This window comes from Oxyura jamaicensis, chromosome 1 (genome assembly GCF_011077185.1).
Source record: "Oxyura jamaicensis isolate SHBP4307 breed ruddy duck chromosome 1, BPBGC_Ojam_1.0, whole genome shotgun sequence".
Lineage (NCBI taxonomy): Eukaryota > Metazoa > Chordata > Aves > Anseriformes > Anatidae > Oxyura > Oxyura jamaicensis.
Window position 1 is genome coordinate 32338925 of NC_048893.1, and position 25806 is coordinate 32364730.

At 36.8% G+C, this 25806-nt stretch overlaps 1 protein-coding gene across 4 annotated transcripts in view; it reads right to left on the reverse strand.

Moving 5' to 3' along the window:
- Positions 1 to 25806, reverse strand: part of SCAF11 (SR-related CTD associated factor 11) — a 48055-nt gene that overhangs the window by 16038 nt on the left and 6211 nt on the right. For all 4 annotated transcript variants that reach the window (XM_035331439.1, XM_035331458.1, XM_035331429.1 and 1 more), the window contains exons 2-9: positions 16764 to 16842; positions 15746 to 15897; positions 7337 to 7414; positions 5595 to 5692; positions 4482 to 4549; positions 3784 to 3839; positions 1288 to 1394; positions 278 to 367 (exon numbers count right to left, since the gene is read on the reverse strand). In XM_035331439.1, the coding sequence (XP_035187330.1) occupies positions 278 to 367; positions 1288 to 1394; positions 3784 to 3839; positions 4482 to 4549; positions 5595 to 5692; positions 7337 to 7414; positions 15746 to 15897; positions 16764 to 16824 (710 nt within the window). In that variant the 5' untranslated portion in view covers positions 16825 to 16842. The remainder of the gene's footprint in view (positions 1 to 277; positions 368 to 1287; positions 1395 to 3783; positions 3840 to 4481; positions 4550 to 5594; positions 5693 to 7336; positions 7415 to 15745; positions 15898 to 16763; positions 16843 to 25806) is intronic.

The window sequence follows — 25806 nt, forward strand, 5'->3', positions numbered from 1 at the left end:
ATTTAAGCTCTCATTTTTGTGCAAAAGTGCTAAAGATGCATAAGTAAATTGAGTTACTATGCTCATCATAAGTATTAAAAAAGCACAACAATATACAGAAACTATTTACATAAAAATAGCATGCAGCAAATATAAAAGGATTAGCAACTTACACACAAGCATAGTTTAGTTTTATGATCAAATGATATTCTACCTGAAAAGCAATTTGAATTTAATCAAATTCCAAATTTGAAGTAATACATTAAGATCCATTGCACTATGAATACAAAACTTGTACCTTTCAACTCTAGTAAGCACAGATGAGCAGGACAATTCCAGTTCTTGTCTCTTCTGCCTGATCACTGAATTGACTTCTGTGAATTCTGTACTAAAATATAAATTTCATGCCATTTAAGATAACCTTGTCTTACTCTGTATTTCAATAAATGCTTCTATCAGTTGCTAATTTTTAAATTTAACTGTTATTTCAACAGTTATAATGAAAATATACAAGTATATGGTTTAGAAGGGAAAAGTAAACATAAGAGAAGTCCTAAATAAACTTTTAGGGAGAGTGAATGCAAAACAGGAGATGAAATGTGTCTTCGGGGAGGGGGGGGAAGAGGGGGGGCGGAATTTGAAAGATGGAAAAACTTTGTATCCCTGACAAATTAATACTGTCATGTGCATGGCAAAAAGGATTTTTCATTTATAGACTGTTGAAAACCCACAGACAGTAATTTTTTCTATGAGTCTGTATTATCCAAATAATGTTATTGTAGACCATTCTTCATCTGTTCTTTTTCTTCTACCTTCTCAATCATAAACATTTGTCATGCTCCATCTTAAGTACTAGGTTCATTAAGCAAAATTACTTCATGTACATTTGAAGTGGTCCTTTTGGAGTCATGGACCAACAACAGAAACAGTTGTTTCTGTTACAGTACAGGAGGTTTACTGTTAACAATTTTACTAACCACTGTTTTAATACCAGGACTAACATTTCAATTCAAGGCTTCAGTTTTGCAAGGACTTTAAATATCAGCTATATTCCTATTAAATCAGTGAGATTAAAAGCACATGCTTAATTATTTTACCTGAACACACAACAGACATTGGGATGTTGATTTAACTGTACCAATTTTGAAGTGTTTGTGTTTATCTTTTAAATTCTGGTTTTCCATGATATAAAAGCAGTTGAACTTCAAAATATTTCAAGGCAGTAATATACAGATAGAAGCAGAAAGAACTATAGTATCTACAACATAGTAACTCATCACTTCATATTGCATGCTGGTATACACTAACCAGTCACTTCTACAGCTAAGAAAGGATTCTTCATTGCTACCACCGGCCGGGAGTGTACTATAGAAATTAGTCCTGAAGCACTCATTCCAGCAGGTCTTTCTTCTAGGCTATAATTAAAAACATACAAAATGAAATAATTAGCATTTAGTGCATAAAGATGCATTGAAATTAAATGTCAGCTAGGCTTTAGCTCACATGAAGTTGGCACTATAGTAGCCCCATAGTTTTATGCTGAGATTTGCCATTACATCAAACAAGTTTGCTCTACTCAGTCTCTAAATTTTCAACACCTGCTCTTTGCAGATAAACTTCACTTTTTTAATAGTCTTTCCACAGCAAAATCTTTAATGCTTCATAAAGAAATTACACATAAAGAAGCCCAATCTTTACTATTTCACAATTCCCCTTTCTGTTACATAATGAACCACAGTAAGTACAATGCTAGCACCCTCAGACAGACCCCTTCAGAGCAGTTCATTGCATGTTTGGTTTCAGACTAACAAGAAAACCTGATATAAGAGCTGGGATTCTTCTTTGCCTTCAGGTAGAATTAGAAAATTCAAGGTTGACTGGTGTGTCTGTTTACTGCACCCTCACACAAAGAGACAATACTCGGAATCAGCTTCATATTTCAACAGATACCACTTTCTATTTCAGTTGCTAACAATGCCTAACAAAGACATTGTATGCTAGTGCATTGCCTTTTCATTGTATTCAGAAAACAGCTTGACTCTGTTACTATTTGCTGTGTGCCGGGCAGGCTGCAATAGAAATAATTCTGAACAATAATCCTCCAGACGCTGTTTCCAGACTACCAAACTGACACACTTATCTACAGTGACCTGTTTTTGCCACTTGTATCATATCACCTAAAGGGCTAATGTCAACCTGAATTTGTCTGAAACATTCCTGTTCCCTCCCTACCAGTCGTATTTTAAGATGGAAACTCACATTCACTCTGAAGAAAAATAAGCTTTGTAATAAGACATATGCAAATGTGCACTCAAGCATGTAGTCATTTTCTACATGCTCTATCAAACTTCAAACTTTGGCACAGAAAACTGCTTTTGACAGGACCACGTCCTATTTCATCACTCTAATAGTTAAGTTCCTCCTAAAATGCTGTTTTCAAAAATGCTTTATTTTAAAGATATTCTGAATTTTAACATTATCATTTCTTCCTCCATCAAAAAAGGATATCCAAGTGTCCTGTAAATACATTTATGAAGTGGCTGTTAGTAAATCAGTGCTTTCTTTCAAATTTTGAAGATACAGTGTATAATCGAGCTCTGTACCTCCTCCCAAAGGTTTGTGGGATTTATCTCTACTTTTGTTCATGTACGTTTTCTGTAACAGGTATTGTTTGAGATATTGATGCTATTTGCCTGTATAATAAATCACTGAAACAAGATATGAAAGCTTTCATCAATCTAGAAGCTAAATTAGTGCTCGATCTACCACTCAGCCCTATTTTTCCAGTTCAAAACCTCTTGAAATCAATGACAGCTTTAGCTTTACATGGTGACAGAACCAAAATTTCTAAATACCTGACCTAGAAGAGGAAGGCTAGAGTTAAAGGTAGCCCTAAGAACTATGGTGTATAAGCACTGAATAAACATGACCACTCAGGCTACCGGCTACTGGAAGTCAGCTGACAAAGTATGTGCTCATAATACTACATGAAACAAGGCAGCAGGCAAAATAAGGACTTGAACACAGACTTTCCTTCTTTTCAAACTTAGGTAAGACAAAATAACGAACAGCAACTTTTATACTTAAAAGTGAAATCAAATACTTACAACTATTTCATGCAAATATATTTACAGGTATAACTATATACAGGTAATACAGGTATAATTTTCCTGTGATCAGGAAATCATTAATCACCGATTTGTGTCATGGAGACCTGAAATAATTCTGAAAGGAGGGAAAACAAATTAAACAGAGCCTTTATAGCTCCTTACTTATTCTAAGTGGAATTTATGTTATAGGTTAAAATTTATGAAGAAAACAAGAAGCCTGGGAATGCAAACATTCCTAAAGCAATCTCCCATTAAAAACCACCTTGGTGCAAACTAGAATGTCTATGGCTTATTGGACAAATAATATTAACCAAATTACATGGTTAATTACAATAAGCATTTTCATAAAATGAAAACTTTCATATCCTTTGTATAACAACAATTAGGTTAACAGCTCGCAGCTGATCCCACTGTCATGTGATGAAGAAAGATGAAAAGAGGTTACAGAGTCTTATAACAACCTAATCTAAATGAAAATACATACCACTACAAAAATATCTGGGAGAGAACCTCATAAAACCTAGCACTATATTCTAAGGGCTTTCTTCAAGACAAAACAAGACAAACTAAGAAGGTTTGGATAATACTAGAACTAATGAATAGAAAAAGTTAACTAAAAATAAGCAGAAAGGTAGTTTGAAAAAATGCTTTTATGAAAAAAAATGTTTACAAATGTCTCATCATCAGAACCAACCTTGTTTATCTTCACAGACAAAGCTTTCCTGTTTCGTTTCTCATACAAAATATTACCTGTGAGAAATAAGAAGCAAAACTTTTGATCTTAACTTAAATATATTAGTTCTTAATAGTTTATCAAAATCATTAATGAAATGAGATGGTAATGAAAATGTATCTGAAGTTTATTTACAATGTATTTACACATAAATTCAGTAAAATTAAGATGTACACACCTTCACAATAGCTTTTTATAACATCGACCAGTTTTTTCCTCTTCAGATACTGGCTTAACTTCAGGAGTTATGAACACACTCAGAACACAATACCCATCAACCAACCCTCTCAAAATCTTACCCCCAAAATACTGACAAGTGCTTCTTGTTCCTGAACCCTCAGCAAAATCTTCTGTTTCTTTGCTTATCGTTAGCTGTGCATTAACTATCTGTCACATAAAATGATTTACACTGAAACCAAATCCAATGCACTTGTGACTGAACTTGAAGAGGTAGTCTTGCCAGTAAAACGAGTATAGTAATACCAGATACTGCAACTTTATTCTCTTAAGCTCCAAGCTTCCATTCCTTGACATTTAGTTTACAAGTGCAAATGTAAACAATAACAACACAAAAAATTAGTCCATCAAAAAAGTACTTCTAGAGATCCATAATAAAAAGCAGCTTTTCCAGCAAATGGAGAAAAAAAATAAGGACTTACTGTATTTTTTCTTCACAACTTTGCTCAATTTTGCTGTAAAAGGCCCTCTGTTTGGACATAGAGCTCTTCTGTGAGATTAACAAAAGATATTACAAAAGCAGCAACATCTATGGGCACACCTTAATTATGAGTATATACAGCCAAACAAAAACAGTTCCTGTTTTAAGGAATTTTTATTTTATGCTCACAAACCAACATTCTGACTGCTATTAAAACCTGAACTTGTATCCTGTATATCACCTTCCATGACTTAAGTGCCTCAAAAAGCTTGAGGATGAAAAAGATCCATGTACACAACAGAATTTAATTTCCTGTATTAAATCTGAGTGCTTAATTTTGCTTTTTTTCATGGCAACTTGTGACAAGTGTCACAAACTGCTTACATAAGTATTAAAAGAACATTGAAGTCAATGGTGATTCAGAGAGTTGCTAAGATCAATCTTATTTATTTTCTAATAATAGCCAAAAAATGGTAATTTACTTCCAGTTATCTTTTCTGTAGTGATGTGTGCTTCAAATTTAACCTCAAGGACTCTGCATACATCATATATTCAATTAAATGCTGGCTTAAGGTTATCACTATTTAGTGAAATTTATCTGTGTAATCCCAAAATTTATTTTATGCAATGCAAATGTGACAACAAAATCTTTCAGAACATGAATGGCATTTCCATACTTCCATCTCAAACTGAAAGCTGAAAGCTGTAGTTGACTACAGCTGTTTTATGCTAAAACTTGGAACACTACCACTATTTACTGTAACATGCAAGAAAAAAAACAGTTGTCTCTTTAGATAATTGAAGACTGGTATTATTAAGCCATGTCCTAGCCACAAACATATTAAGAGTAAGAAATTTGTCAGATGCACTTGATAAAAATGCTACTCCCAGGTCTGAATGCAAGAAATACGTTGCTCCTTACTTCTTGCTTGCTAGAATATTTGTTGGAAATAGATCAGTGATAAAAGTAGAAGCTCAACTACTGCTACTGGAATATAGCTTATTTTAAAATAAACTTTATTAAAAAAAAATCCAGGGTATAAAATTTGTAAGATTTCAACTTATATTTTGGATATTCCAAATTAGAATATTTTACATTAAGTGCACTACCAACCTCAGGGAACTTCTCATCTTCGTATGGCTATATTTTTCCTTATTACAGGCACAGTTTTCCTCTTCTTCCTTCTTCCTTTGCTGTTGTTTTACCTGAACCTGAATTGAAAAATAAAGTTGACCCAGCCTAGAATCTCAACAAACATGGGCTTTAAATACATTCTTAATATATCTTAAGATCTACATATATCTTAAGATCTTATATATCTTAAGGTCTACAGAAAAATAAGCTCAAGCAGAAGGACTTGAAACTCTCAAATCATAGACTCCTTAATCACTCAATTCATAGATTTCAAAAAAACAAAACATGCACCTTGATACATACAACTCCAGAACTCCCCAAACATTGAGCCTGCCATCATGGCAAGTATCTCAAAGCTATGCATTTTCATTGATAGTTTGGTAGCTGAAAATTTTTAAATTAAGTTGGTTGACCTGAATACCTAATGGTCAGCTTTACAAAATGCTGAACTAACATTCAATTTCAAATGCATCCTCATCACTTAAAAAAAATCCAATTATTCTCTAAAGTAACATAAATTACAGATTTCATATAACATTCCCTCTCTGATTTTCAAAATTCTGAGAACATAACACAATCTTTATTACACACTATGAAGTTACTTTAGTGATTAGTTTCATTAAACATTTTATATTTCCTTATTCCAGAATCTTGACTTTATATGTAATTTCTGAAGCTATTAGCATTCTCATTATGAATATCACAATGGATAAGCTGTCTATGTGCTGATATTGCCCCTGCTAACATTGACCACTGTGCCAATGTTGCTCTATCCCTACTGCCACTTTTGAGATCAGGACCCTTGTTCTTTGTCTACTTTTTATAGCGTACTTCTGTAAACAAAGAACCCTTCAAACTAAGTTTTGATATGGCCTTGAAACTCTTCCAAATGAAAGCTTTAGTTTATCTGGTTTCAGCTGCTTCTGTGATTCTTTAGAGCAGAATATACTATTTTTGGTTTTCCCTGAGAAGGAAATACCTGTGGCTGCCAGTCTGATTGCTTTGCAGCTGACTACCTGGGGCTTCTTATTCTGGAAGAACAAGAAATGGCTATAGAGAGCCAGTTTGCTAAACACGGCAAAATTCAAAGCCAAAAGCTCAGGAATTACTTATAACTACAACTTTGCCATAGAGCCTCAGAGCTCAGTACAGCAACATTAGCATTTTTCTATACATATTTTCATAATCATCTATCATAATTTTTATTTTCCTAATCAATAACCTGCTCTCCACAGCAGTGTTATTCAGAAGAACTGAAAGGTGAAAAGATTCAAAATTTACATTCACCAAGGCTTAGCATTGTTTCCTCTTGCTTTAACTAGTTTTTCTTCTATGAATTGAATACTATGAACATACAAGATTGCATGGTAATTAATATAGCAATTTCTTACAAAACCTAATTAAAAAAAATACTTAGAGACCAATTACTAAACTTCTATTCCTGGATATATCAGGAATGCTCAAAGATACTATATAAAACCAATAGCAACAGTATTCCTATATCACTGTTACTTCTTGTTACTATTATTATACTGTAACTTTTATACAATATTACATATGTTTTGTTTGAAAAAACAATTAAGAATAATTCCTAGCTTCAAATATATCATACAAACATTAAAGCTACGATTATTTTATTAGGAAACCTTATTAAGCACAGACATATGAATAAAATCTTGCAGCATATCTGTGCTATTCAAGAAAATAAGTCTAAAACTTACCTTCATCTGATCTTCTAATGCATTAACCCTACATACTGCTTGAAATGGTCTGCGATCAATAGGACATGAAGCCTGCGTCTGAAAAATGATTTTTCCTATTACAACATTTATAGTAAACTGAAAAATCTCAATTTTCTGTACTTTCATTCAATATTTTAGTAGCTTACAGAAATACCATTTGTAACTTGTAAAGTTTACAACTTGTTCACGTTAAGAACATATTTGTACAACCTATGCATACAATCCAGTATTTTGTTTCATATAAGTACATTTCTCCTTATGGGAAAACTCAAAAGGAAACAAGAATGTAATTGAGAACTGCATTAAAAAATATCATTTAACATGAAGTTTACATTAAATATTTTACATGAAGGCTTGTATTTTTTTTTAATCCTTGTTAAGTAGTGCTGGTTTTATACCAATACACAAATGTCTTATTTTTTTATTTCTTAACGTCAAACAGACAAAACACTAGCACACAGTATCAAAAAAAACAGTTACTTGACATAGGTGGGGACAGATGCCATACAGAGCAGTTTCACTTCTCCATTTCAGAGTTCTGACAACTGTGGTAGAACTCACTGGCACATCTCAATGTCTCAGCTACTAACCTTTTAAATTCACCAATGACTTTTTTGACAGAAATCAAACATGGGACTCCCTACAAGTCAGTACTGCTTTAATCCCTGCTCCAACTTCTCAATCTTTCTTCCTCTCTACCACCAATGTATTGTTTTCACAGTTCTCTGCTACCTACTAGCAGGTAAAAGAAAAGCCTTTTCATATTTACCCTTTGACTTCCACCACACTGTAGCTCTTCCAATATTGACCCAGAAGCATCAACACAGCCAGTTTCCAAATACAGCCAAAATCCCAATGCACTGCTTGTCTGTTGTGAGTTACCAGAAAACATTCTGGCATTTTTGCTGTATGCAGATCCAACAAGTAATTACAATTTTTCTGCTTACCAGCTTTTCCCTCAAGTCTAACAAACAAGAGTGCAAACTGACATTCTATTATTAACAAGTAACAGCATTGGCAACAACATAAAACCAAAAAAAAAAACCCACAACAAACAACTCACCAACCAACCAACCACCCAAAAACCCACAAGAAGGGAGGCAAAGGAGCAGAAAGAACTCAAGCTAAACCCAGAGTTCCCTCCCACCCCCCTCCTTTAACACTGCAGAACTGTGCGGATCAACAACCAACACGGTAACACCTTCCCTCCCCTGACACATCTATTTGAATATATACACTTCTCTTCTTTGCAGTCAGTAGAGCAAATAGCCTCCCACATTTAAGACAGCTGAAGTTTTACAACGCACTTTGCAAGAGAATGAAATTAAAGGTCATCTTACTCTACAGTCTGATGGAAATACAGATTTACTTTTTTCCCCCCTCTTTTTAAAAAATCTAGCCACCTGAATGCCCACTTGTTTAAGCTGTACCACATCAGAATACACAAACACATAAGAATAAGACATTAACAGCCACAGCTCCAACTAAAGCTCTATCCAGCAGGGTGATGGAATCAACTTCCAGGGAAATCCATAGGAAACCCAACGCTAGTTTTTGCTGCTATACACTTATTCATTTTAATTCCATAAATGTCTGTTGGTCCTGTCCCCCCCTTCACTTCATTGGTTCAGTTTAGAAGTCTTTTTAAAAATAAAAAACACAACACACAATAGACACACAAAAACAAGACATCAAAACCCCACACCCAGCTTCTAATTCACCCACTGTAAAGAACCAGTATATGAAGTGTATTATTTCTGCCCTTAAGACAACTATCAGGGAATTAGATTTATTATTTATGCAAGCAGGATGTAGTGTTAGAATTGCATGAACAGCTATGAAAAACTTGTATATGAACTCTGCCCTAAAATTCAACGATGAACTTAATTCTTGTCTTTTCATTAGGACTTTTTGTTTTCCATTTGATTCTGTTCCTATCTCAATTTCAAAGAGTGCCCAACCTTCTCATTCATCCACTCAGCCCCAAACCTTGGGCAATACTTCAATTGAAATCAGAAGCTTCAGGAACAAGAAACAGAGCAGAGCTGTACTGATTTATAAACCAAACAAAACTAACAGTACTTGCATGAACAAGTTGTTGAACAGTAAAGGTAGAGGCATCACCCCTCCTTTTGAAGCTCTAGTATTTTACCTCGACTAAAAGCTTAGCCCTAGTGGAGGATTTCTGTTTGTTCCCTGAGGTGTCATGGCCTGTGTTAAAATAAGCCTACTGGGCAGTTAAGCCAGTTCCCTAGAGGCTCAGATTATTTAGACAGCTGTTGTCCTACAGTCAACACACAGCTACCCTACAGCAACATAGCAAGGTGTTCAACCACCGTATTTGATGCTATGAAATGCACTGTAATTGTTGAACCAGCTGCAAACTTCCAGGTAAGTACTTCGATTTGCAGATACATCAAACTGTCAAAGAGAGGAGGAAGCATAATTTACCTTGTAATTCTCACTCCCAATTCAGGATTTGGCTTAACTGAAAGCTAAGCTCTTCCAAGATAATCTGTTTCTACATTAAAATTACACGTGAATATTATGCTCCCAAATTTAAATCCAGTATGTTTTTATTCATAGCAGTGACATATTATAGAATACTAAGTGTTACTAGCAGCAATTCAAGTGACAAGCGTTTTACTTCATTAGGAAAATATTCACATTAACTTGTCCAGTTCATCTGGAAAAGCATTTAAGCATTACATATACAGTTATACATGGCAGAGGGGAAAACAATGTAGAAGAATCAAAAGCTACAGCTAGGTTTGGGTATGTTGCTGCTATTAAGACCAGGTGATATTTCTACTCCTAAGTCACTTTCCATAACTCTAGCATTATCTTATCATTTGTAACAAATCTCAGGAGAAATTCTAGTAAAGACAGGACAATCTCATGTGCATCCCTGCCCCATGACCTCTGCTATAGTACAATTGCTGGGCACCCTTGAGGACAGCTAGCGGTTACTGTGTCTGTACTATACTTCATCTAAACATGCATAAGTAGAAATGGAAGAAAATTCCCCTGCCTCTTTTCCCAACAGGGAGACTGAATTTGGAAGGAGTGGGAGTAAAAAAATGCTGTCTACAGTTTTACAATAAAGACACATGAAGTGTGGTGGCCTTCTGCTCATCTCTTTCATCTTTTTCGAGGAGATGGTTCAGTAACCAAAGAAGGTGTCAAGTCTTCTTTCATTGAAGGCAAATTAACAGGTTCTCTCTGCTGAAGCTTCTATCCGGAAAACATTAAAAGTAATACTGAATGTACACAGTCCTTTTGTGAAAAAAAAAAAGTTATTTAAAACAAGAAAAAAGCCACTGATGAGTCCACAGAGCAGCTATTGCTTTTACTGTGCATAACAGAGCATGCATGTGTCACAGCCTTGGAAGAGTTACAGCTCCATACAATATCTTCATTTAACATAGCTATCTAAAAATCAGAACATCAGATCATTTAACATAATGATCAAAATCATTAGAACTCCACGGCTGATATTTAAGATGTTTTTCTTCTCAATACCACCCTTCTTGGAGGGAGAAACAAGTAAAGACACAGAATCGCTATTTTTAGGTCTATTTAAAATAATAAAAACAAAACAAACCCACGAGATAAGCACAAAGTTTTTGTAGTTGTGCTTTAGGAAAGCTATTTCTGACAAGAAAAGCTAGTTTATTTTTCTAGAAACATAATAGCTGGATAATAAAGATACAGAACACAGAAGAACAGATTTTAGTCTCAACATGTAATCAACAAACTAATTAGTTAGAATTTGAACAACTGTTTCCTCTCTACCTACAACATTCAGGTTAGGTAGCTTTCACTTCTTATCCAAAATAGCCATCTGTTGCTTCTATATCTCATAAAGCATTGACACATTCTATTGGAATAGTGTCTGTCTTTAGGAAAGCATGAAATAATGTATTACCTGTAAGGATTTTTGAAATATGCTAAGGAAGCTACTGCACGTGTCACTGTACTTCTCTTGATACACTCTTATTGGCAAAACTTGGACCCAAGACTTGAACCCAAGCTCAAAAAACATTCACACCGAGTTTTACTTCCCTAACATAGATTTGTAAGCTGTTGCATGAATGCACTTCACTTGATAAATATGGCAAGAAAAACTGTATACCACAGAACATGTAATTTGAAAAAAAATGAATCTAAAGTCTAGGTTTTCTAAAAGACTTTGATTTAAAACAGCTCTCCTGTGCAGCAGTTCTCGGGTGCATTGCCTATGTATGCATTACCTTGGTCAAGAAGATTTTTTGTTGTATTTTAGTTTTAAAGTTTAGGGTTTCTCTGAACACCTTGCATATTTGGTTCATGAATGTAACCCTAATTCAGCCTGCAGTGCTTTGTATTGCAGCAGATTGCTGTGGAACTTGTTGCAACATAAGCTACTTCCTTCCTCTATCCTTTAGGACAAAAGAAAAGCAGATCAGAAAGAAGAATACAAATTAAGAATTCCAGTTACCATGCAGAACTCCATACCCACAGAAAAAATATACATGTGCAGTATATTCTACATAGTCAATGATCCAAACATTACTCCAGCACAAAGGTAATGACTGCTGGAAGATCAGAACACCTACTAGAAATGTAACACAAGGCGGCTCTTTGTGCCAGTTGCTTACTTTTATTAAGTCAGTCACTGGTACTGCACAGAGCCTGCCTGAATGTGCCCCAGTGCTTCGGAGAATTTACAGTTAAAGGTACTCTGCTTTCAAGTCCTCCAGATGAGGAAAAATGAATAAGGGAGACCAGGTACAAAGATTAGGAGAGACAGGTTTAGTAGGGAAGGGTCGTTAAAATCAGAATTATTATGCAAGAAATGATGAAACAGACAGTGTGCTCAATCTTTTCTTCACCACTCTTTTCCTCTTGTTATGGTTCATAAGAGGAATTGCTAGAAGAACAAAGACAGAGTTCTCTGGTGTATTTATTGGCACTCAAAAACAGAAGGGAAGTTAAGAAGTTAAAATGACTGTAGTAGAGAAGAATAAATGTTTTATCTCCTCTAACTCAAGATTGTCATTTTTGACAACAAAATAGTAGTTTTCCTCTAATGCATGCAGACAAGACATTTGCTGCTGGGGCAGTCATCTTAGCTGAGGTTTTTTAGGCTACTCTTCGTATCTGGTTCTCATAAAGTCAACCTCTTAAGCTTAAATGCTTTCAGACCTGCTCATAACAAACTAGAACAGGTGTGCTTCCCAGTTCAAACATGAAATACAAGCTTACCATTTACAGTTTTGACCTGTTACATGAGAAACACATGTAACTACTTCCCTGGATACAACACTACAGTACTGAAGGTGTTTGAAGACTCCAGAGCAGTTTTTGCACCAAGCAATTGCCAAAGCTCCCTCTTTATTCTGCCCACACAGCAATGTTATTACACACACGTTCTTTATATCGAAGGTAGCCCTTCCGCTTCCCCTCAGCGCTCTCACTGAAGGCAGTGTCCAATAGTCTTAGCTCCAGATTTAGACAGTGTTCCTCACTGTTCATGATCTTCCTAACATACCCTTCCTGAAATACAAAGTCTCAAGCGTGGAAGCTTACATTATGAAGTTACACAATGTCAGCTTACAGAGGTGGATGACAGCTAGCACAAGATGAATCCCATTCATGCTGATCTCACTGAAAACATTCCCTGTCCTTTTGCCTGCCCAGGAGTTCTCGGGAGAACACAGGTTAGCATGGCCAAAGGCACACAAGATGAAAGTCTAATAGCACAGGAGAGCTTAATAGCATAGGCAACAGAAACCTACTGCACAGCAGTACTCTCAGATGCCACAATTAACTACAGTAAACATAGTTGTGGAGGACAGAACAGTTCAGGCAACATTTTAAAATAAGAAAGTTAATTTGAAGACTGGCTTCTTAGTGGGGATTCTCATCTTCCCTTCATTTCTTCTTTAGAAAATGGATACCTTTTCTCAAAAGGAAAGAAAATACAGCACTAATTCAACTGTAATTCTACTACGTTCTGAAACTAAGTGTTCAGATTCAGTCATTGGGACCAAATGTATCTAATGCAACATGGCAAATTCCCTATTTTTACCCCTTCAAGGGGTCAATCAGCAGACACTCACTTAAAAGCAACATATATATATATGTAGAAATATATAGAAACATATATATATATATCTTTACAAAAGAAGATCTTTGGAGTGCTACTGCTGCTGGTTGCGTAAAGAAAACCTGTGGGTACAGGACACCTCCCTGTAATAGTAATATTAGAGGTCTTCCATTGCCAGAAAAGGGAGCAAAATGGCAAACACATTTACCATCTACCTAAACTACCCAGGTTTTAATTAGGACATACACAGTTACACATAAGAGCCATAAGCTCTCAGAAAAACAATGATTATGTACAAGTTAAAAACCACAATTTAGATAAATGGTTGATCCTGTATATTTTTAATCCTGGATGCAACACAGGATAGAAGAAATGCCCAACTTGAACATAGATTGGGGGCAAATCCTCTGAGTATATGAAGCACAACTGTAGTTATGCAACACAGCTCATCACAGAATGCAAATGGTCAAAATCTTTAGGAATAAAACATCTAGAGTCTTATCCTCAGTCCAACACCTACAGAAACAGGAAAATGTTTTAAAAAACAATTTATTTATACCCAAGAAAGAAAGAATACTTGAACAAAAACATTTACTTACTAAATACTAACAGTGGACACAAAAATACATGGCAATAGTGTGCTTCATATAGCCACATGTTTGTAATGTTTCTATCAGTCCAAGCTGTAAAACCTCATCTGTTTCTCAGAGCTGAAACCTCTTAACAACTTAGACAGCTTTCAAAACAATAAAAAAATAATTAAGCTATGAGATCAGGCAATAGTTTCATGCACTGAACAGGTCCAGCCATAAAGCACTCTCACAAGAGGAAAGATGAGTGGTTTTACCCATCAGATGTCACTAATGGAAAGAAGCCTTGAGAAGCCTTAAAAACAACCCCCCACTATTTTTATGGCATCACATTTAGTTCACTTGTAAACTCTTAAGAGGAGAATTTATTTTATTCTATTTGTATAGCGTTTCATGCCGAAATAAATTTGACATGACAAAAAAATTAAAGAGTTTGTAAGTGAATGATATGAAGTTTTCCTTTCCTCTTTGGGCTTAAAAGCATCTGTTAGACAATGTGAACAAGTTTAAATCCAGCAGCAAGCCTTCGGTCAACTGTACTACTTTATTTCCCTGTGCACATTACTATTTATTGCCTTTCAGCTGCCATAATAACAACCAACTAAGGAAGTCAGGATAAAGTTCAGGATGAGAGTTTCTCGTTCACTGCTGAATAAAAGCATCATAATCATTTGCAGAACAGAAAATCTGGCAATAGGAGATTTAGTTTATTATCTGTTTTGTAAACATAAATTAAGTTTCATCTGATAACCTTTAACACTCTCTGAAGATTTCTTGTGGGCTTCAGAGATTTGTCTTACTGCCTATCTTCGGTAACAAAAGAACACAAAAATTAAGGTTAAAAACAAGCAAAAAGTACATAAGCGTATTGTACATGTATATACGCACACACAAATGATACCAACCTTCTCAAGGAAATACTGAAACCAAAATAACAACTTCAAAGGAAACTTATCATAAAGAAACCACGGAGCAATCTCTCTTATTGATTCTGTAATAAACAACCTATTCAAATGCACAGAAGCAGGACAAAAAACAGCACCTCATTAGAGCAAGTGTTGTGTCCCCCACCACAACATAGCATAAAGTAATTCTAATTTGGTGTTTTATATTGACAATTCAAACTGCTACAGGAAAGTTAAAGATCTTAAAGACTCAATGCAGTGACTACAGGACATGTGAAGAAAAGGGGATTAAACAGAACAATAAATAATAATTAGTTCAACAAGTCATTTTCCTTTAAGGTTCTAGCACTATCTACAAAGGTATGGTTATTATGCGATACATGCCAATAGCTATAATTAAAAAACCCAGGGTTTTATCAGACTCGCTTTGTAAACTAACATGAAAACCAATTGGTCTCAGTCCTAAAAGTTCACAGGTGAGAAACAGCATAGAAGATAAGTAAGATTAAGTTAATGATACTGCAGTATTATGACATACAAAATACTGTCTGATCTTCTGAACTGCCATCACCATTTTTTAATGATCCCTAAACTCTAGTAACCATTAAAAAGGCAGGATGGTTAGTGAAATTAAACACAAAGGTACTTCGTTACACTAATGAGAAGGTTTTGCATGACCTATATATAAAAGTGTTTATATCGAGTTATATCAGCTTATATCAAGTCAGAAAGTGCAACTTATTTTCTTATGCTTAATAAAAGAAAAAATAAAAGAAAAACATACTTGGGTTCTCAGTCTTACCTCAGCCCATTTGAGAATACAAGTCATGCAGAAGGTATGACTGCAGTTCTCAGGAACGCCGATCTCTTGTTCTAGAACATTCAGACAGATGGGGCACGTGCCACTGTCATATAATAAAGTAGAACAGGAACAGCTGTCTTCCTTTTCTTCACCTGGTATTAAGAACATTGACACTTATAATTTTTGACAGTTTTTGAAACAAAGTCCTTGTAGATTTGAATAATAAGGCAATAAAATACATTTTTCTGTAGTTAGAAGCAGATTAATCAAGTTTTTGGATCTAATACAGTCAAGATCCTGGCCAGAGAAATAGTTCCAAGCATATACTTCAGGTGAAAAATACTGTGCAACATATTCCATAGAACACTGTCTCACGATTTGCTGTTAAAGGAAATCTAGCTCTAGTGCTATTGATGTCTATTAGCTCTAGTGTTAAATATGGAAAGCATCACACAGTATTTCCTACTACCCATGGAGTCATTTACTCATTGCTCTTCTGAAATCATCTAATTCCACTCTCTCCACGCGATAATTAGCTCACCATATCCTATACTCATTATCTTCATATATACACAGTCTACTTATATTCTAGTTTTCCAGTCTCAGAACTATTTTAATTTGACCATCCTCAAATATTTACTTAATCAAGTACATTTAACAAAATGGAGAGCATTTTTGCATAATGAAAACAGATTCCAATTCAAACAAGAGGAGATGAGCTTTTCTTCAACAAATTTTACTTTAAATTAATTATTTTTCTGAAGAGCAATTGCCATTTCCATTTTTGTTCTGCTAGCAGAAGTCAACAAGTCAAAAACAGAATTCATGGGAAAGGATACAGGGCCTCCACAGGACAAAGAAAAATATTATGATGAGATAGTTATGTTTACGCAACTTCTTTCAAAACAAGCAGCATACTAATTGAGAGAACAAATGTAAAATCTGACCTTTCGCAGCTCGAACCTGAGTAATATACTTGAATGTTTTTTTTTTTTTTTTTTTTACACACAGACTTTACCTTCCATGCCTTCATGCTTCTGACCCTCTGTGTCTTGAATACACTGCTTTCTGTTCCTCATCTTCTTACAAAATGTAGTCTGGAAAACATAGAAATAGTTTACACAGTTCATTTGTATTGCAACTTGAAGATAAAACTGACCACTATGGGACTTAATGAGTGTTCTCCAGCGCTCTCCATTTCATTATACCTTTGTAGAGTAGAAACACATGACGTTAGGAGTCAGATACAGATCTTGTACAGTCTGTTTGCAAGTTATGGGTAACATTAATGCTGTCTAGCAACTGATACTTCCAACTCAAAAATTGTCTTTGTTCAACAAATGCAAAGTTTTTGCAGTGTTTTAAGACCACCAGCGGTGCTTTAACTTTTAAAAGTTGAATGCATTGCTAAGTTTCTATGCAAACCACCCCATTTAACACTGCAGTAACTAACCTCTTGTGAATTGCTCTTCACAAATGGTTGAAGCAACAAAATTAAACACACAAGAACCAGAAGAGTTAGTTGCTTTCCACTCCTAGCATCACAATGGTAGTGGAAACCAAAAGAAAATGAAAGCAACTTATATTTGCTTGCTTCTTGCTTTTGCCATACAATTAGAACTATCAACACCCAGGAGAGAACAAGGGGGAAGCTGCAATATCAATCAAGAGAGCACTTCACCCATGCATTTTAGTGAAGTATAAACAATGGAGAGGATGCACCTTTTAAGTGTTATCCAAGGGAATTGTATGGGATAAGAATAGCAAGGATAGAGAATATCCTTGGGATCAACACCAAACAGGTTGAAAGGCCTTGGTATCGTGTAATAAACAGCAAGAATATGTTTGGATGGCTCACTCACAACATGCAGAATGAAATATGTTTGGAAAAGCATCCACACCTCGGTCTGAATTTCTTGCATTTCAGCTTGCTGTGTTCACACCAGATATCCCATAAACACCTAAAGCTCCAAGCCAACAGCCCTAGAGAAACCAGCACTTTTGTTCTGAACTCTATAAGCTTTTTAAACTGTTATTGCTTGAAAGAACCAATTAAAACTTCACAAGGGATTTAATGAATGAGAAATTACTAAGATTTACTACGTAAGAATCCAGACCTGAACCAAGCTGACTGAGGTTTCAAGCCCTTACTCTTTAATGGCTTTACTAGAAAAAGTAACAAGAGCCCAGAACACCACAATCATGCTTGTCAGCTAAACTTCCTTTATTTCACTTGAAAACTACATTGTTTTTTCTTTACTATCTGGATATCCAGGAGGGTGGGAGAGGCAGAATTTCCCTCCTAAAGCTTTTTTTTTTTCTTCTGATCAAATCTTTACTGCTTGATCTTGGCAGTAGCAAGTGTTTCAATGATCACTTCTTTTTACTGGGAAAAGAAACACTCCTGCAGATACCCATCACACAGCACCCAAGAAGCAGGGCTCCGAGCTGTGCCCCAAAAGAAGTTCATTAAAGAAGTGGTCAAAACTGTGAAACTAAGTAGAATTCTGTATTAGAATTCTAAAGTGCATCAGTGTTCCCATTAGAAGCTGCTTTTCAAACACACACACCACCCTCTGTGAAGGAACACATACATCAAGTCAGCTGGAGGAAGGAAGGAAAGACCCCAGGTGGAAGGAAATCCCACCTTTTGGTAACCTAGAGCAGTTACCAACACTAATACTAATACAGGCTGTGCTACAGTCAATGCCACTAAGTTGCACACAAGCACTGTTAAGAGCAGCTACTGACAAACCACCAAGAAATAACCTTCACAGGCTAGGCAAGGATGAAACTCAACAAAAGCAGAACTGCTACAGTAAAGCTTCATGTCTTGAACAAGTGAAATCTGCAAATCCGCATCAAATTAGGACAGGTAAGACCACGAAAAACATACCTGAACTTAAAATAAGAGATCAAGGCCTCTTGCTTTCTCTCTGATTTGCAACAGGACTTTTAAGTGGCTTTGGTTCCAAAAAGTTTAAATCGGGAGATGGCATGCAGTCTACATGTTTTATGTTTAAAGAGACATTCCTTTTGTAGGTAGTATTTGTTAACACAACCTCAGCAATGCTTTCACTGAAGCAGAAAAATCCACAAAAAATCCTCAGCCCTAAGAGCCTTAGGATGCATCACACAGACAAGAGGACAATTCCACACTGCACATGTATCCACAGAAAAAATTTTACGTAGACCCAGTTTGGATACCAAATTGTAACTTAAGGAGTAGCAGTGGAGTTCATGCTTATTGTAATGGAGGTCTTGAGATAACAAAGGCAGCCCGCAGAAATAGAACCCACAGAAGCTCTTTAGATTCCCCCCCCCCGGAAAGAGTAACCCTTCCTTTAGTGTACTCTTTCTAGACACAAAGACATCCCAGAAATTCTTGCACAGTGACAGTAATTAGCAAAACTCATCCTAGGATTTTGACAGAATATCAGTAATTCCGAAATGTGCAGTGACTGCAAACGTTTATGCTGTGTTGCACTGCTCTTCCCACAAATAACTAAACAGGTTCTGAGAGCCAATAAAGCATTTCACAGCTCAACTTTTTGCCAATTCGACACTGTGCATTTCTCATAATGCAGGAATTTAATACAAAATATTTCAGTAGTATTAATATATACTATCTTGTATTTATGAAGCATAAAGCTTCATTGAAATCTATACAGTATTTAACAAATGAACTTCAGAAAGACTTCTCTCCACTGTTTTAAGAGGGGCATCACAACCAGCAGAGTAGCAAGAGTTAATACTAAAGACCACTGTCATATTTATAAAATTAAAAAGAGTTACTGAAAGAGAACTTAGTGGTTTAAGAAGAACAGGCAGTGCAGAAAATAGTTATTTTTTTGTCCCCAGATGTGACATTCCTTTAGATTCTTTTAAATTTAAGCAAGATTTGGAAGTATTTCTCAGAATTTTTCATCACAGTTGCATGCCACATAAGAAATCTGTAGTCTTGGCTCAGGACAGACAGTGAAAGAGTTGAGATTAATTTTTATGTGAGATTCTCCCAGTTATCAAGTTGTACGATCTTACACAAAGATCCAGTCATATCCATGACCAATCATGTCCAATAAGGTTGATATATATTTGAATGTCAATAGCCAGAGTACTTACACCAAATTTCCTTCGCTTATGACCAACACGTTTTTAACTTAGTTACAGCTATTCAGTTGTTGATGTGCGATATTAGAAAATACCAAGACCTACACATGCAAGGCATTTAACAAGACAGAAACAGAAGCATAACAACAACAAAACAAACAAAAAACCACAACTCTAAAGAGAAATACTTCTTAAGAATGTGTAAAGACAGGACAGCATTATAGCCAAGATGGTATTTTTCTGGTCTTCAGTGGAATTACTTTGTAATGGAAACAGCTTATTTAATCTCACTAAATTTTATTTAATCTATTTAATTTGAGATAAAGACAAGAATACTCTGGTATATTAAAGTGAAAATAGTGAACAAGGACACTATCACAAGTACCTCCCTTCTCTCCCCATTATTTTGAGTTAAGCACTTAAGTTCCTAGGTTATTATTCATAGGAAATCCCAGTTCTTGTCTTCAAAGAAGGCGAACACCAAAGGCATTTCTCAACAGAAGTGCTTAAAGTTAATTGCTGACTTGTTACCATCAGCCTCAAGAACATGGCTTCGTGATATACTTGGACATCTCCTTGATGCAGACCAATAAGCCATTTACACACTCAATCTTCTATATCACAAAAATTTAAGTGTAACTTCACTGCTTATATTAACACAGACTACTACAGAGAACTCAAGCTAAAAATACAGATGTATTTCAACACTAATTCACTATGCATGCAGAAAAAAAAAAAAAAAAAAACTTGGTCTGTTCCAAGTCATGCAACTGCATGTCCCATTGAACTAAAACCTATCACATTAAAGTCTTAATTTTAGGTAGGCACAGAAAAATCATTGGACAAAAATGCAACAACTCAATATCCTCTTCCTCCAATACAGTAATGGTCCACAGACCTGTCTGCACAGAGGTACACTTGTTCATTTTAGAAAGGGGGATAAAAAAAATCAAAAGCATGCAACAAAGCCTCCAGTAAGCAAATACAAAATTATGTCCAATAGTGTTTTATTCTTGTTTCCTTATGGGACTTAAACATTTGTATACAACCTTCCAACTTAGACACGTGCTGCATCTGAATTTAAAGGAGTGATTTGTTTTGACTGTTCTGTTTCTACAAAAACATTTTCTGGTATTTTAAAAAGAGTATGGCATTCTACTGCTTGCATTTTTATTTCTTCGCTAACTCAAAACACAATCTGTTTCAAAACTGAAACAGTCAGCCATACATTCAGCATACAGAAATGTATTTGGTTAATAAAACTACAGCAACACCCTTTACTCCCATCAGTTCTTGGGGGCAGCAAAAAGTAGGGCTCTAACCTGCCCTATACATTTTGTTTATCGTTAATAAACCTTGGAAGGAGGTTTAAGACTCCCTCAGCAAGCATGTTTTTAAGGAAAACACATCTTGACAATTAGCTGTGTACAAAACCAAAGAGTTTTAGTAACTAATGAGAGAACACCGAGAATCCTCTAGAGCTCTCCATATGGGCTCACCATGACCGCTGGACCATTGAGACACATGTCCAACAGCTGATGAACATTTTGAGCACTTTTGCCAAAAGCCCTGTGCCGTTATAGAGATGGACCAAGGAAAAGGTATTTCCAGCAGCAGCTGAACATTTTAAAATATATTTTTTTACCTATTTGTACCACTTGTTCTAGCACAACACATATTCCAAGAAAAGGAAGAAACCACTGGGTATTTGCAAGTGTACATCAAGACCCCTCATAGTTCTTATTACTTGGAAAGACTTTTAAACTGTCTGAAGAGCCCAGAAGGTTGACTTGTTTCAAGTGACAACTCAGTAACGTTGTTTGCCCTTCAATAAATGAGGACTATACCGAGGATCTGGAAGCAGTTATCCTAGACTTGTTTTGTAGTGTAGAGGAATCTCGTGGCCCAGAACACCAGCAAGAATAGAATCAACTGGTGCACTCAAAGAAGACCTTTTAAAGAGGATCTTTACTCTTTGTACAGTTAACTTGCACCTTGTATGCATTCCCAAATGGAATGCCACAGAACCAACAAAGATGAAGAGAAAGAAAGAGACCAGTGCTAAGCTTTGGAGAATGAAGAAAAAACCTTCTATTGGTGGTTTAAGCCTATTCATGTGGATCCAGTGTCTCAGAAAGAATCGGTGCTATTCAGGCAAGGAGACACTGCTGATTTAAAGAGTCTTTGCAAACCCACTGAGGATGCAATTACCCAAGAGAGTTAATCTAATCTAACAGCTTGGTGCCACCAAAAGCAGACATATGCCAAAGAAATTACAAGTGAAAGAATGGGTGAGGGAAAAGATAGAACAAGATTATCCCTTTTGACAGCAGCAAGGTGTTGAAATAGCTAAGACTTTCTTGTCAAACTGCCTCCCCACCCCCCGACAAGGACATGCCAGTACCTACATTACCTGCCAACTCCTTGAAAATGCAAGGTAAAGCTTGAGGAACTGCTGTAATGGCTGGGATTATCGCATCTAGCAGCCTGACCATCAGAAGAGCCTTGAGTTTCAAGGCAGATTTAGAACCTCACAATGGACACACAGAGCAATCATTTCCTTCCTGCGTCAAGTTTGTAACACGAACTGGCATAAGACATACCAAACGGACCTTTCAAAGTCACGTTAAGGGAGCAGGCAGTATTCTTCACTGAAGTTTAACAGAAGAGCACCTGTAAGACACGGGCGAAACATAGCAAGGCCCACCATGGCTTTTACAGGTTGCTACGTGCTGGTACAGACCAGATTGAGTTCTAGCTCCTAGCACTTAAACCCCTTCAGTTTACTGGGCAGGATAAGAAGCGAGCCAAGCAGTGTCAGAACCACTATTTTATGTACAACTGTCCTGACAAGTCACACTCACCTACAAGTTCCTTCAGTGCTCTACGTTTCCTAACAGTAACGGGAGAATACTTTATTCATTATACGTTATTTATATGCGTAGCAGAGTGTAATCACGTTATAGGCCTACTTAGAAAAGTCACTATCCAAAAAGCTTCAGTACAACAGAGAACTAAACCAGGCATACTGCCAACTTCAAAAAAAAAGGGCAACATTTATATCATAAGACCCGCATTTTACCGTTAATACCTGCATCAACAGCATGATGCCAACTTAATTCTTATTTAAGAGCATTATCAAAGCTAAAAGAAACACCAAATGCAACAGCTTTACACACATCCAGACTGACAATAGCAAAGTTAGCATCACCAACAGGAACAACTCTTATCTCCTGTATTGGGAAACTTGTGCACAGCCCAAGCAGTCCTTCATGCCAGAATCCCAGCCATGCTGCTGGCCACCTGATCTACCAGCCTTTGCATTCCTCTCCTCGCAGTTACCAGATCTCATCAGTTTGTATCTTTCACACTGGAACAGGCTCCCCAGGGCACCGGTCATGGCACTGAGCCTGTTGGAGTTCCTTGAAGTGTTTGGACAATGGTCTCAGATACATGGTCTGGTTTTAGGTGGTCCTGGGTGGAGCCAGGAGTTGGACTCAATGATCTTTAGGGGTCTCTTCCAACTCAGGACATTCTGTGATTCTAATAAAGAGAAGTAGGTAGGTAGGCTACAGAAGAAATGAAATATTAGTACCGAGGAACAAGAGATAACAAGAGGACAAAGTCAAAGGTCTAGTGCTAAACATCAGTTGATAAATATCAGAGTTTCTGGCAAAACTCCAAATACCACCCCCAAGAAGCCATCTCAGGCTTAACTATGCAACTTAGGGGAACATGAGCACTAAGACTTGTTAAAGTGTTATACCCCTGTCCCCTCCAAAAAACAGAAATACACATGAGGGCTCTTTTGGTCTCTACTGATTTGCTCACCAGAGCCATAAAAATCTATACAAATACCGGGACAACCCACAGGAAGACTGGTATTTCTACAAGACAGGAAAGGTATCATGTTTGACCAGAAAGAGTTAAAACAAAGGGATATTCACTCTCTTTCAAATATCTTTGTAAAAAACGCACTGAAGAAAGTTGCCCGTATGCATCTGTCCTGACCGTTCTACCACACAAGGCTGAGACCCATTTCTAAGGAAGCTCGCAAAGAAGAGCTGGTAACAAGCTTGCACAGCAGTTAGCAGCTTTGAGACATGACAAATTTGAGCTGGGTACCAAACTAGTTACCTTCCTGGCACTAATGCGTAATTACCTACAGAAAGCAAATTTCATTTCTCATCTTTCTGCACCGCCAACCGTAACATACTTTGTTCCACTAGGGTAGGTGGCAGAAGTTTGGGCTGTGTCCTGAACCTACATTAAGCGTTCATAGCCAGTAAGCAGCAATGAGAAACACTGTCTCAGCAGATTCCCTCTACAAGCAATCTAAATCAATAACCCAGCATATCTGTGAGGTTAACTCAGACCACATGAATTTACATACATAAACTACAGAGAAATGACACCTCTGCACCACCAGTATGTTCGGTGTGACCACTGACAGCCGAGATGGCCAGCACTTAGGCACGTTTAGTTCAGACTAAGAACCAGATGAAGCTAAGCTTGTTAATCTGCAAGGAAAAAATGACTTTTAGGAGTTACAATGGTGAGGTCTCATTTAATTCAAAGTATGTATTCACAGCTGATATCTAACCTGCAACTCAAAGTCACACTCGTCTCCCTACTGCTTTTTTAGAGATTTCTCTTGTTTGTGAGCCAGAACAGAACCTTTCTGTTCTGACAGGAGACAAGCCTTACTCAAGCCTCTGTCAGCTCCGGAGGATGCAGAAGTGCTGGGGACAAAGCTGCATTGCTTACCTACGTGTTGAAGTAAGGCTACTTTGCAGGGTAGTTGCTCAGTAGGGCTGCCACTCGTAACGCTGCTTTCCAAAAGCATCCTGAATTACCGAAGACAAATCCCGGGCCTAGTCTGTACAGAAGTATATGGCTGGGCCCATGACAGCACTACGACAGAATGAACACTCAGTGTCATGGAGCCACTGCCCCCCCACAAAAGCCAGTTCATTTATACAGTGGCCAGGATGACCAGAAGCTTCTAAAAACTTATATAAGACAGCAAAATGTATATTCACAGAAATTAAAAGAGGACCTTATTTTGCTTTCCAAAGCAGTTATTTTCAATACAAGGCAAGAGGCACTGTACCTGTTGTGCTGTTCCATGCGTATGATAAGAAATCCCCAGAACTGTGCCACGGCTACCCCGACAGGGAGAACATGCAGGTGTGTCAGGGCTAAATCACGCTGCTCCATGCACTGCTGATAAACACGCAGGCATCACAGCCATTAACACCACACAAAGAAATACGCAATAGAAAACATACAACGTGACGTTCTCTCACAAAATGTACAATGCAGCACTTAGGTGTTTCTTTAAGTAGCCCATGACTGAGTTGTGTGAAATTGAGATTTGCAAACAACAGGAACTAACTGGGGATTAGATACTATTGTCATGGTGCACACGGTCCAGGCAACTAAACCAAGTCAGCATAAACTCATGACCCCGTCATCCGCTGCTGAGGGTCCTTAGTCACACGTATACTTTTGCAGCTGGAAGGGATAGCATTACATACCCAAGTCAGCAAAAATGGCTCAGCCATTTCCAAGAACAGTTAAAGCGTTTTTTTTTTTTTTTTTTTTTCTAGCCACTTGGAAGCAAGCACCAGTATTTTCATGCTTTCCACCCAAGAGCAGATACTTGGCAGGGGGTCACCGAGATCAAGAACATGCTTTCCACGCAAGTAACCCTTCCAGACCTAGCCAGGGCACAAATCTGAAATAACAATAAAAAAGTTTGCATTTACTCTGGAAAACTTTGCTAGCCGTTGCAGTTATTTTCTCCCCATAAATTAGATCTGTGCTCAGCATACACTAATAATTTCAAGTTCCTATCCCATTGCTACTCTGCACATGCAGCATTCCCACAAGATGAATGAGCATACTTCAGCCAGTGCTATGGCAACACAGCAGGGCTTGCTGCAATC